The sequence below is a fragment of the Panicum virgatum genome, chromosome 6K, assembly GCF_016808335.1.
Source record: "Panicum virgatum strain AP13 chromosome 6K, P.virgatum_v5, whole genome shotgun sequence".
Classification (NCBI taxonomy): Eukaryota; Viridiplantae; Streptophyta; class Magnoliopsida; order Poales; family Poaceae; genus Panicum; species Panicum virgatum.
The window spans coordinates 30513825-30526119 of NC_053141.1; the positions used below are offsets into that span (position 1 = coordinate 30513825).

At 46.8% G+C, this 12295-nt stretch overlaps 2 protein-coding genes and 1 long non-coding RNA gene across 4 annotated transcripts; 1 reads left to right on the top strand and 2 right to left on the bottom strand.

Moving 5' to 3' along the window:
* Window positions 1-396: 396 nt before the first annotated feature.
* LOC120712194 lies at window positions 397-2918 on the bottom strand. 2 transcript variants are annotated; one of them, XR_005690750.1, is made up of 5 exons: window positions 2843-2918; window positions 2688-2743; window positions 2376-2506; window positions 1889-2010; window positions 397-1816 (listed from the first exon to the last, which is right to left on the bottom strand). It is a non-coding gene; the product is annotated as an uncharacterized LOC120712194 (long non-coding RNA). The 2 variants fall into 2 exon arrangements; XR_005690751.1 differs by having other exon boundaries at window positions 2376-2540.
* Window positions 2919-5117: 2199 nt separating this feature from the next.
* Window positions 5118-6099, top strand: LOC120712198. The gene is made up of 2 exons (XM_039997915.1): window positions 5118-5440; window positions 5574-6099. Exons 1-2 carry the CDS (start codon window positions 5273-5275, stop codon window positions 5796-5798), a joined length of 393 nt encoding a protein of 130 aa, XP_039853849.1. The 5' UTR covers window positions 5118-5272; the 3' UTR covers window positions 5799-6099.
* Window positions 6100-6136: 37 nt separating this feature from the next.
* On the bottom strand, window positions 6137-10540 carry LOC120712196 (chloroplastic group IIA intron splicing facilitator CRS1, chloroplastic-like). The gene is made up of 8 exons (XM_039997914.1): window positions 9781-10540; window positions 8563-9055; window positions 8166-8296; window positions 7455-7805; window positions 7207-7363; window positions 6827-7119; window positions 6681-6740; window positions 6137-6417 (listed from the first exon to the last, which is right to left on the bottom strand). The coding sequence occupies exons 1-8, from the start codon at window positions 10486-10488 to the stop codon at window positions 6373-6375; spliced, it is 2238 nt and encodes a 745-aa protein (XP_039853848.1). The 5' UTR covers window positions 10489-10540; the 3' UTR covers window positions 6137-6372.
* Window positions 10541-12295: the final 1755 nt, after the last annotated feature.

The following is a 12295-nucleotide window of genomic DNA, read 5'->3' on the forward strand; positions in this document are numbered from 1 at the left end:
TCGATCCTGTATGCCACCCTGTTGCTGGACTGCTTCTGCCACTAAGTCACAGGCAAAGCAAGGTATATTCGGAACTCTGCGCTAGCATGGTGATAGTAGCAGCCTCTTCACCATCTCCGCCCTACTGTGACCCTACTAATTGCCCATCCAACACCAAATCGTCCAGCGGAACCCGGACACCTCGCCTACTTGTGCACAAACAGAGGGTAACCTGTCATCCCAATCTACCTATAGGACTATGTGAAAAAAGGACTTGAACAAAAAAAACCAAAACTTTTGAGCCCAAAAAAGGACTTCCTTTGCTGCACATATTTGTCAAACCAAAAGGTCCAAAAGTGTGCCACCGGGTACAACCAATCCTGCAGAGGCAACATCAAGATGATTATGGTTGATGGATGTCCTCACAATTGAAACAAAAAACACCATCTCATTAACCATTGGCACGATATGATGGTTGATGGCATTAGACAACAATAATAGAGAAAATATCACACTAAAAACGAAGGTATGTTCCCTCCAATAGCTACAGATGTCAAATACTCAAATTTTAGCTAAATAATTGCTAGTCTATTTATTACATGTCAAAAGTTTTGTTATAACATGATATCTTAAAGATGTGGTATATATGTCAAAAATATGATTAACTGCTTCTATTTTCTGAAACAATACAACGGGTCCCTCTCAAGGGGTGTATCTCACAATACATTTCAAACTCTGCAACAAACATAGGAATTAGCAGGGAGGAAAAATATCATGAGAAACTGCATCCAATCCTGTCAAAAGTACTACACTGAAAACTAAAGCACAAATGCTGTCAGCTATGATCCAGCCAATCTAATATGTAGTTTAGACTGAGTTTGTTCATCAAACTGTAAATCCTACTAACACCGAAAGGTGCTATGCTAGGCAGCAAAGTAATCACCGGTATACTCGTCCTTCATTCAGATTAGGTACTAAGAATTTAGAGATGCCATCTTAATATATACATGTGCCAATCTGAAGAATGATCCATCCATGTGCATGTAAGGATGATTCTCGTATCCCAAATTCCGAATAAAAAATAGAAGGTTGTCATGCTGCTATTGCAGGGTCAGAAAAAACGAAGCTATGAGAACATGTATTTAGTATTAGCAGTGAATTGATGAATAAACATTCTGTTGTTAACCCAATGGACCAGGGAAGGAACCTTTTGGGAAGAGAGATACTACAGCGTGAATATTGTTTTTTTTGCAATCATCCATATACCCCAATCGATCATCATAGATTAAGTCCATTTTGCCAGCATGCAATTTCAAAATGACAAGTGGAATGCTATCCTTTTTTAGGCTCGTATGATTGGCAACATGATTAAACATGACACAATTGCATATAGAAACAAGCTAATGTGTGCTGTCAGAAGTTTAGCTTCAAAGCCAAAGTTTAGCTAAATGCACTGGTTAGAAATTTAGCTTCAAAGCCAGCTAACAGCTAAACAAAGTGGACTGCCAATGAGTGTACTTAAAATCAACAAAAACAGTAGGAAAGGCCATGTCCTCTTGCTTACACTTAGTAATTTCATGGACCATCTAAATAAGAGAATTAAAATAAACAATGCATCTTTTGGCCACATGCTCTATGTATTGTCAACTTTTAGATAAAGTCATTTTTATTAGTTTCCATGAAAAAACGATACCCCTTTACAGCATCATGTAAAATAAATGGAGCCAGAATTAATGAATACTACCATGGTGGCTGCAGCTTGTTCCTTAGAATCTTTTAATTGTACTTTTACCTTTACTAACAGATGAAGTGGAAACTGAAGCACTCAGGCAGCATCCTGGAACAGAAATAGTGTGTTGGTACAGCTAAAATCCAGCATAAATAAAAGACAAATGTATATAGAAAATACATTGATGAGCTCCATTCTAGATGAGGACAGTGAAGACATCCTCGTGCATCCTAGAAGGTAAGTTCCTGCAGAATGTAATAATGCAGTTTCAATTGCTGCTTCAAGGACCGGTTCACCAACATCTGCAGAAGTTCACAAGTTAGAAACCTGCCATCATTGCCCAAAGATCTAAATGGGGGCAACCATATAATAAAACAGAAGATGATCAATTTCCCCTAATAGACCAATTCCTCTAAGAACATAATTGCTGCTAACCAGGATCCAATTTGCTATTTACAATCACAAACCTGAGGTTTAAACCTATCATTAAGATGGAATGGAACACCAATTTTGTGGATGCTTGTGATATTTGCGAATTTAGGTATGTACTAAATTATGGAACAGAGCAACCAAAAAGTTGATGGCTATGACAAATAAATGCACAAAGTATCTCAACTCAAATAAATTCCAAAAAATTCCTCAAAATATGCATGTTTTGCTGGGTTACCTTGTTAGCCTGAGAAGATCGTTGTTACAACTGCTAGAACTTTTGCTAGTCTTTGTGCTAACTTCTACTTTCACCATGCCATGCAGTTGCTCCTACTTCGTAGGATAAGATGCATATTCTGTCTCCAGCCTCTGCTTAAGAAAATCACCAATGTGTCACCAGAAACTGTAGTAGGAACCAGATAGATATCAAAAGTAGCAGAATTTGCTCTGATAATTTGTTTAAGCAAAAGAAATTTTCATTAGCATGGATTGTGTTATCACATCAATTAGATACATATGAAACCTCTGATGTGGAATGAATTTCTCTTACCATGATACTGCCTCCTATATCAGTCTTGACAATAGACATGGTTGACCCAAATTTCCCTGCAATGAACCATGGATCAGAATGCCATTTCTTGTTATAACTACATCGAATATATTTCAGGTATGCAATGCATATTTCAATACATATTTCCCGTTTACCTAGCATAGGAAGCGTGAGCTTCTCAGCTTGCATACTTCGAGAAACGGCATCGCTTTGGATCATGCTGCTCTCCCATGTTATCTAGTCGTCCGACTAATCGCGATTAGTCAGGCTTATCGGTCCGGTGACCCCGATAAGGGACACCGAGTAGGTCTGGGCGACTAGTTTTCTAGTCGTCCGACTAGTCGTCGACTAGTCGCGATTAGTCGCACGATCAGGTTGGAAAACGATCATATTTGAGATTGTTTTGTGGGTTGTTTGAGTTGTGGGCCTCGGCCGGTGATGGGCTGGCAAGGTGGCCCATTAGGTTTTTGGTATATAGAGGCTGAGAGACAGGAATATGGACTATGGGACAGGAATACAGAGTTCTGGACAGTTCACAAATCATCTATCACAAATAAGTGAAAAATCGACTATTATTGTTGCCTTCATACTTGTTTTTTATTAAATAATATGTAGTACATAAATCATATCGGTCCTGTGACACATAGGACGACTAGTCAGACGACTAGGACCGACTAAGCTCGACTAATCGGCCTGATCGACGACTAATCGCGACTAGTCGTCTGATCGGTCCCATGGCGACTAGGTTCGACTAGACGATTTGAAAACATGGCTGCTCTCTCAATTAAGGGAGTGTGTGAACACAGTCCCTCCATCAGGGATGGGGAGGCAACGGCCAGGGAGCGAGGGCAGCGCGGAGCCAGGGACGGAGCGACGGCTGGACGTGGATCGGCGTTCGGGCGGCCGGGACGGCGCGAAGCCGGGGATACGGATCGGCAGCCGGGCCGGCGTGGATCCGCAGGGGACCGAGCGACGGCGCGGACGGCGGCCGGGCGAGGACGGAGCGAGGGCCGGGACCGCGCGGATCCGCCCGGGACGGCGCAGACCGGCGGCGGGCGGAGGACGGCGCGCGCGGCGATGGGCGGAGGAACGCGCGCGGCGAGGAGCGAGCGGCGGCGTGCGGAAGAGGAACCCGCGCGCGAGGACGCGGGGGAGGACCGGCGCGAGGCGGCGGCGGGCGAAGGACGGCGGGAGTGCGAGGCGACGGAAGGGATGAGATCCCGTTTTTTTTTTAAACGGAGGCCGCGGGAGAGGTGGGCGGGCTGGGGCGGACGGGACCAAAGCAAATGACGAAAGACTAAAGACCAAGGGGAGACCAACCGCGGAAAAAAACGTCACCTTAGCCTCTTTTTAGTAGTAGAGAAGATAAAGATTCACTACCGGAAAACGCTTGTTTGCCGTGTGCCTTTTTGTTTGCCGTGTGCAATATTTCGGGCACACGACAAACACACTGTTTGCCGTGTGTCTACCAAAAAACACACGGCAAATACTAGACACACGGCAAACACAACATTTACCGTGTGCCAAAGTACAAAATACACGGTAAAAAAACAAACACACGGTATAAAAGGAGGTTTGTCGTGTGCCCCAGATCTGGACACACGGCAAAAAACCTTTGCCGTGTGCCCAGATCTGGGGCACACGGCAAACAGCCGCCGCACCCCCCTCCCCCCGCTCCTTCATAAAGTCTCCTCCACCTCGACTCTCCCGACGCCGCCCCATCCCCTCCCTCCCTCGCCCGGCGCCGCCCCCTCCCCTCCCTGTCTCGACGCCGCCCCCATCCCCTCCCTCCCTCGCCCGGCGCTGCCCCCTCCCCTCCCTCTCCCTGCGCTGTCCTCTCTCCCTGGCAGCCGGCGCCCTCTCCTCTTCCTCCACCTCCTTCTCGCGACTCCTTTCCTCCCCCCTCGGCCAGCAGGAGCTCCAGCGCGGTTTGCGATGGCGCAGCTCAGATCCAGCGCGGCCAGTGGCGGCGCAGCTCAGATCCGGCGGCAGCGGCGGCTCCAGCTCAGCTCCGCCTCAGTGTCGTGGCCAGCCGCAGCCAGCAGGAGCTTGAGCTCAGATCCGGCGGTGGTTTGTCAGGAGGGCCACGGCGGCGGCCCAGCGTCGGCAGCAGCGACAGCGGGTGGATGGCGGCAGCAGCGACAGCGGGCGGATGGCGGTAGCAGCGACAGCGGGCGGATGGCGGCAGCAGCGGCGCTGGCCAGTGGCCGGGGGCGGCGGCGGCAACCCCGGCGGCGGAGCTCGCCTGCACGACCGGCCGAGGGCCCGGGCGGCAGCGCAGTGGCCGCTCCGACGGCGGCGACGAGCTGGTGCCGGCATGCGGCAGCGGACTGGTGGGGCCGACGGATTTTTTTTTTTGTTTTTTTGTTTTCGGAAAATGTTTGCCGAGTGGTAGTTTTAACACACGGCAAAACTTTTGCCGAGTGCGCGAAGAAAAACACTCGGCAAATGTGCCCTTTGCCGACGTTTGTTTGCCATGAGAACACACGGCAAACATTTTGCCGTGGGGAAAATAGCCTTTGCCGCAAACGAACTGTATCCGGTAGTGATTGGTGAGTCTACGTGCGCGGGCAGTCCAGCGGGCGATGTTCGCGACGGCGGCGCGGTGGGCGGCGAAGAAGGGGAAGCCGAAGATGGCGCCGATCGAGCTGACGGCGCCGCCGGAGCAGGTACAGTCCATCACGCGCGCAATCTTCGATGTCGTCAGGGAGCACGGGCCGCTCACCATCTCCGACGTTTGGGACCATGTCAAGGTACATGTGATGTGATCGCCCACGGAGTCGTTCAGGCTTTCCGTCGTCGCCCACGCACGCAACCTGTTCGACAGAATGTTTCCTCTGAAAAAAAAAGAGATGGTGAGATTGACCTTTGCTCTCTCGTCTTCAGGATGTTGGCCTTATGGGACTGACGAGCAAGCGGCAGATGAAGATCATGCTGCGGTGGATGAGGGAGCGCCAGAAGCTCAGGCTCATCTGCGACCACGACGGCCCGCACAAGCAGTTCCTCTACACCACCTGGTTCACCAACCCCAAGAACGCGCCGCAGAGGCCCAAGGGGGAGCTCAAGGCCAAACCCGAGAAGCTCCCCCCTTCCCCTCCCAAGCAGCCATGATACACGACCAGGTTCCCGTCCGCAATGTTCTTACACTTGTTTCTGCTGTCCTGGCATAAAATGTTCAGAGTTCAGCGTGGAGACAGATGCTGAATATTTTGACACGAACATTATAACTTTCTTGTGCGCTTATGGCTATATTGTTCGAGCAACCTCCATTACTTAACAACCAGCGGTCTACCAAGCCATGACTAGTTGTGTGCCTTCTAAGTTTCTTACAATCAAGGGTCATTTCCTGGTTAATCAGCATCCTTTCTCTAGCATGCAATAAAAGTGAAGAACCATGCAACTTGGTTCAACATCTCTAGGCCTCAACAATGGGGAACAGCAAACTGTACTGAAATAGAAGAAATTTCACTTATTTTCATGAAATGTTGTGAGTACGTACATCTGGGGCCATGGTGTTGGAACTATATATTTTCTCTTGTGAAGTGGCACATATGTACAACAACAGATAATTATACAGCTATACACTTCCAAGTTTCAACATTGTTCATTCAGGGCTTTACACAGCCATCCCATATGAAAGCTGCAGGTATTGTTCAGCATTAAAAAAAAAGAAAATCCAAGCTCCTCATGATCTTGAGGTTCGATACTTGATTTGCCTTGCCACATATCTCTACAGCAATAGGATAAAAAAAAACTTAATCAGGACAACAATTTCCAGCGGCTTAAGTATATGAAGTGGACAGTGAGCATAAATTCCTAGCTACTCAGTTCCAAAATGTAGGTCGTTTTGACTTTTCTAGATTCATATATTTTGCTATGTACCTAGACATATGTTATATCTAGGTGCATAGCAAATACTATGAATCTAAAAGAGCCAAAACGACCTACATTTTGGAACAGGAGTACAAAACATATTAACTCTTGCATACTGACCAGTCTCCTTTTCAGGTCCAAAATGGACTTTTGCCTTTCCCGAGCAAAGTATTTCACAGACTGCATAATGAAAGGGAGTGAGATAGCTATATATAGTTAACAAAATGGAAGTTCTAGTGGACGAATGATTATATGCTGATTCATACCCCTCGTCGTTGGACCTCAATTGATCTGCGCAGTGCTTCTCTTTTTGTTAGAAGATTACTGGATGATGATTTTTCTGGGCGGTGATAGTTTTTTCCACGGTAAAGTATTATGGAATGGCTGGTCGGAAGCTTTTCTACAGCTATTAGGATACCACCTGTCTCAACCTCGAGAAGATTCGCTGTGTACATGATTTGGCGGGCTTGATTCTGCTTCGTAATTACTTTTACAACCTCTTTATGTTTCCAGTGCTGATGAATCTCTTCAATCACACCATCAAAGATGCCACGCCTTCCTGCAGGGAAAACCAATGATATAGAAAGCTAAGATGGCTGTTGGTGGTCATTGGTAACGGTATAAGAGCACATATAGATAGTTGTACCTAGAAGAACAAGACCATCCATTTTGCGGCCAATCCTGCAGAACATCGCCTTTTCCTCTTCTGTCAAGAGTTCTTTATCTGCAGATTCCTCTGAAGGGCTCCAAGAATTGTGAAGCTTTGCCAGTGCCTGGTTGGATCTTTCAATCTTCTTGTTAAGCTTCAGAAAAAAACAGAGTTAGGTTACAATTAAATGACATTAGAAGTTAAGGACTTCAAATTAGAGCATGAGATGCTTCACATCAACATACAATGGAAAGCTTCCATTCTTGGTCTTTCAGTTCCTTTTCCAATCTATGCTTCTCAGCCTCTAGTTCAATGATGGTGTTGGAGTTTTCAGTATTTCCATGCACATGGTCAGCTTGGAAGTTCTGATACTCCCTGAAAGTTCCTACAGAACTTTCTTCAGATGACATTCCACCGACCATCTGAAGAGAGTCAACTGCTTTCAGTCGAGCTTCTTCTTCCTTCACCTGTTCATCATGTACCTGAGCCTCTCGTTGAATTACAGTTTGAGCAACTCCACCAGGAAGAAAATCCTTGCCTCTATATAGAATAATAAAATCCTTGTTTCTCAATATTACAGTGCCTCCTGTAAGATGCTGCACTGAGGAGCTTCAGTGTTACACATGACGATACAAATAAAGGGCCAAGTATCAGCACAGAGAAACAAATTTTCGAATAAAAACCATGTAAACTTGCAGTAAGAAACTAAGGATTCATGGTTACTCCAATTTGGTATGTACTCTAGATCAACAGACCTTGGATAGGACAAAAGCTGGATTTAGCACATTACTGTTAACAAACAAGTACTAATGGTAAACCAAGCTTCCTACCAAACAAAGGAGGTGACTGGCAACATTCTTGGATTTTTCTACTTAAATGGAATGACTACAATGCACTTTAACAACACAAATGCTACCCATATCTTAGCACAAGATATCATCAGAAATAATACTTGCCTTAAGGTTCCATGCCATTTGTTCATTGTTTGTATTTTGGATACCCACTTTCACCGCAATTTTCGCTATAAGGCTTTTTTCCCAAAGCTTCAGTATAGCCGCAGCCAAACCCTGAAGTCTTGTATTTCTACCTGCCAAAGATAGGCAAAATTATAATTTCCTCATTCATAAGGCAGCCTTTAAGGTGGTGGACCTCATAAGATGGTGAATATAGACAACAGAACTGGTTAAACACAATTGTCTAGTGAGCGCACAGAGGGTGAAACATGCATAAGATGGTGAGACTACAAACTACAGAAATGCTTAACGCTTGATGTCCATAAACAAAGCACAAATATAGGAACAATTTAATCATATACTTGATGATGATGCATCTGGCAACTAAATACATACTCACCAAGGGCAAAATGTGTCGGTAAAGGACGTGCAAGTTTGCGCAAGTATGTCAGCTCCTCATCTGCTAGTGTTGGTCTCACACCAGGAGGGCACTGCCTAAACGGAGTCTTAAAGCCCGGAACAAACTCCGGGAGTAGATCAGCATCCACAGGCAATGGTGTGTTCCACCACCAATCAACAAATTGAGGGCCCAAACTGTCCAATAATCTGTTGACTTCTCTCTCATAGAGAGTTCCCTTGACAGGTTCTTCGTCTTTCTGACCACAAATGCTTTGATACTTTTCTTGGAAAGCATCATCTGCTTTGCTATTAGCATTGGTTAGCACTTCACCTTCGTTACTATATTCAAGCTGGGTTGTGGGAACATTTTGTTTCATATTTTGAGCATCACTCATGAAATAGTGACTATGCTTTGTGTTTTGCTGATAATTGCTTCCTCTGTAAACAAAATGTATGTCTCCTTTTGTCCAAACTACCAAGCCTCCTGTTTTTATCTGAGGAAAAAGGTAACCCATCAAAGAGAATCATAATTTTGAACTTAAGACCAATAACTGAATAATCATACAACTAAAAGTGCTCATAATAATTATGGTTGGCACCAAAATAATTTTTTTTGTAAAAAGACTATGACAGATTGACCCCACAAGGCATACATGACAGTTGTAAGCCCCAAAATCCATGGATGGAGTAAACAACAGAATCAAAAGAAAAACTCAAAAACATTAAAGAGAGCAAACTCAACTACAAGCAACTAATTCAGTCTTAAGGAAAGAGTTAGCATAGAATGGGATACTCGCTGTAATTATCACCTTTTGCAAGGAATTGAATAATATTGCCAACACTTCAGTACAATCAACAAATTACGGATTGTGTTGTCCACCATTATTGCGGTTCACTATGGCACTATATAATCAGTTAGCACTGACATTGTCATGTTATAAATTCCTTTGCATCAATTCTACACACCCTCCCCCATCCGCATCCCAAACTAAATCTGCACCTGCCAGTTTAAAGTTCTTTACAGCAGTGAGCACAGCATCAATTCTCCTCTTGCCGCACCAATGTGGCACTACTTGCATCAAAGTCACCTCTCTGAAAATCCGCAGCAAAATTGCTACCTTCCAACCACATTGCTCTGATCGAAGCTCAAATTCAACTCTCAAAGTACTTAGCCGAAAATCCTACAATGTGCGACAATAGTTTCCATGGTCTGTCTCACCTCCAGAATCTCCCTGGCGCGGTCCATGTTCCGGCGCAGCGGCTCGACGATGCGCACGGCGGCAAGCTCCTCGCCCCTGGCCCACTCCCGGCGCAGGTCTCCCACCACCTCATCAGTGACCCCGGCCTTCTTGGCCCGCGCCCACCTGCCCATCCCGCGCGCCACCCGCCGTAGCCGGTCCAGCTCGCCGGCCGCCAGCTCCGTCTCCGCGCGCGTGGGCTCCCTCGCCTTCTTCTCCCGCCGCAGCGCGACCTTGAGGCCCTCGTCCCACGCCGCCGCCCACGGCACCGCTCGCGGCTTCCCTTTCACCGCCGCTTCGTGGAACTGCTCCCGCGGCTCTACCGGGAGGTGGAACGGCAGCACGGCGGCGGCGGCGGCGTCGTTACGGGCGGGGAAGGGGCGCGGCGGGTCGGAGAGCTCGAGGGAGCGGACGCGGCGGATGATGCCAAGAACGGCGCGGCGAGTGCGGCCGCCGGGTACGCCGGCGGTGAGGGGCTTGGCGGCCGCCTTGCCGCCGGTGTGTCTCGCCGGTGCCGGCTTGGGGCCGTGGTGGCGGGGCTTGTTGGGAGGAGCTGCCTCGGCGTGGGGCGGAGGCGCCGCGGGGCTGGGGGAGGGGTTGTGGGTTTGCGTGGAGGGGCCGTGCAGCCATGGCGGCGGAGGCGGGGGCTTCGGGGACGGGGAGAAGAGAGGAAGCGGCGGTGGCGCCATGGCGGGCTCGGCTCTGCTCGAGCGCGTCGCTCACTCTGCTCCGCACTAGTCTCTGGTGAGTGGGGCCGTGTGGGTGTCAGATACGCAGATAGGATGAGTGGTCTGGCCGTCTTGGTGGGGTCAGCTTCAAGCGTTGGATTGGGGATTTTTCTGCCTGCAGATGTGGCTTGTGGCCCTCGCTGCCTTTTGGCACGCCAGGTCAGGTAGATGGCCTTCCTAACATTTAGGAATTAGGACGATCATTTACTTAAAAAATGGAATTAGGACGATCACTGCGGGTTAAGTCAAAAGAAAGATCTTGAAAATCTGCATTAATGATCGAAAGAAAGATACTAAGGTCAATTTTAGTGGGAGTGTCATGAGAGTGTCATAGACATTAAATTTGCTTAGATGTATCAATAGTACGAGGAGAGAGAAGAGATGAGTGTCATGAAATGTGAGAGGAGTGTCATCACCATGACACTCCACTGGTACAGTTCTTAAGATTACAGTCTAAATAACTATGTCGATGACACTCCCACTGAAAATGGCCTAAGAGCAGATACAATAAGTACATCTCATCAGTCGAATCGCTAAGACTGATGTGGATGAGAGAGAAATGGTGAGAGAAAGTGAGCTTGTTAATGTTTCCCGCGGCGAGCAATTTGCCTGCTATGTGATGGCGATGCGCCGAGCTTGGTTTGTGGGATTGCCCTCGTCAAGACCCCTCGACCCCCTCGATGAGGTCAACACGAATGTTTAGTGGAAAAAAAGAAGCGTGAGAGACCAGTTGTTGTGCTGCTTGTCTATTAAATTTGTCTATTGGTGATGTGGCTTGTCTATAAGACAAGATTATTGAACTTGTTCTAAGGATAACAAAATCCATGGAACAAGGACCTGCCTTCAAAATATAGAGCATTCTAGCAAAGTTTTACCCCACGTATATATGAGCTACATATCGATCTAATCAATCTCCACACATCTATATTAAGAAGATTACAATATTATTTTTTTTACAAATAACAGTTCTGTTGGAGCCCGAGCTAAATGCATCACCATGAAGCAACAAGCACTCACGTTCAAAACCTAGAACACTTATAGCAAGTAAAGCGAAGTACAAATGAAATGTAGATCATTACCGATTCAAAGCGTGAGCAAGTAGTGATACTTGTTATTTCCAGTTATTTACTTGAACCGGACGTTAAAATGGGTATCACTGCATGCTCTTGACATCTTGCTTGACGGTCGACGACCATCGGAGCTTATGAACTGCTAGTGATACTTTTGGCCACCTGGTTTTGCTGAAGGCAATGAGGCGGAAGTATATATGGCCGTTTCTCTTGCAGTGGGAGTTCCGATCCAAGAATCCATAAAGTTCCCTTCTAAAAAAAAGTTCCAAGGTACAGAACTACTCTTAACTGTCCCCGCATCGAAGAGAATGTAATAGCATTAATTGGCTAGCCTAGTCACATCTAAGCTTGTCCTAGGTGCAATTAGGTCAGCATAACGTATCAACCTAGCTAATTGTGGTGAGGTTTCTAATGTAGATTATCAACCTTCAAGGCGTGCCATGATGGTGACTGTACAAATTTTACTCAAAAGATTAGTTGTATCATTGTTATCCATCTTTTTGTTGACGACTAAAATAGGCAATAGCCAGTACCGAACGGTCTGACCGGTGTGCTCTAGCGGTCTGACCGGTCAGACGCTGTAGTTGGTCCGGCAGCAGCCGACCGGTCTGACCGGTAGGGTCGACCGGTCTGACCGGTCCAAGTGGAATCCGAGTACAACTAAGGATTTTAATAGATTTAGATCTTGTAATAGGATT

Excerpts from the sequence above, each read along its gene's own strand:
- LOC120712198 (XM_039997915.1), top strand. The coding sequence starts at position 5,273 with ATGTTCGCGACGGCGGCGCGGTGGGCGGCGAAGAAGGGGAAGCCGAAG. Across the intron at positions 5,441-5,573 it reads ACGTTTGGGACCATGTCAAG|GATGTTGGCCTTATGGGACT; the intron begins GTACATGTGATG and ends TCTCGTCTTCAG.
- LOC120712196 (XM_039997914.1), bottom strand. The coding sequence starts at position 10,488 with ATGGCGCCACCGCCGCTTCCTCTCTTCTCCCCGTCCCCGAAGCCCCCG. Across the intron at positions 7,806-8,165 it reads AAATGGCATGGAACCTTAAG|CATCTTACAGGAGGCACTGT; the intron begins GCAAGTATTATT and ends TCCTCAGTGCAG. Across the intron at positions 7,364-7,454 it reads AAGAATGGAAGCTTTCCATT|CTTAACAAGAAGATTGAAAG; the intron begins GTATGTTGATGT and ends TTTTTTCTGAAG.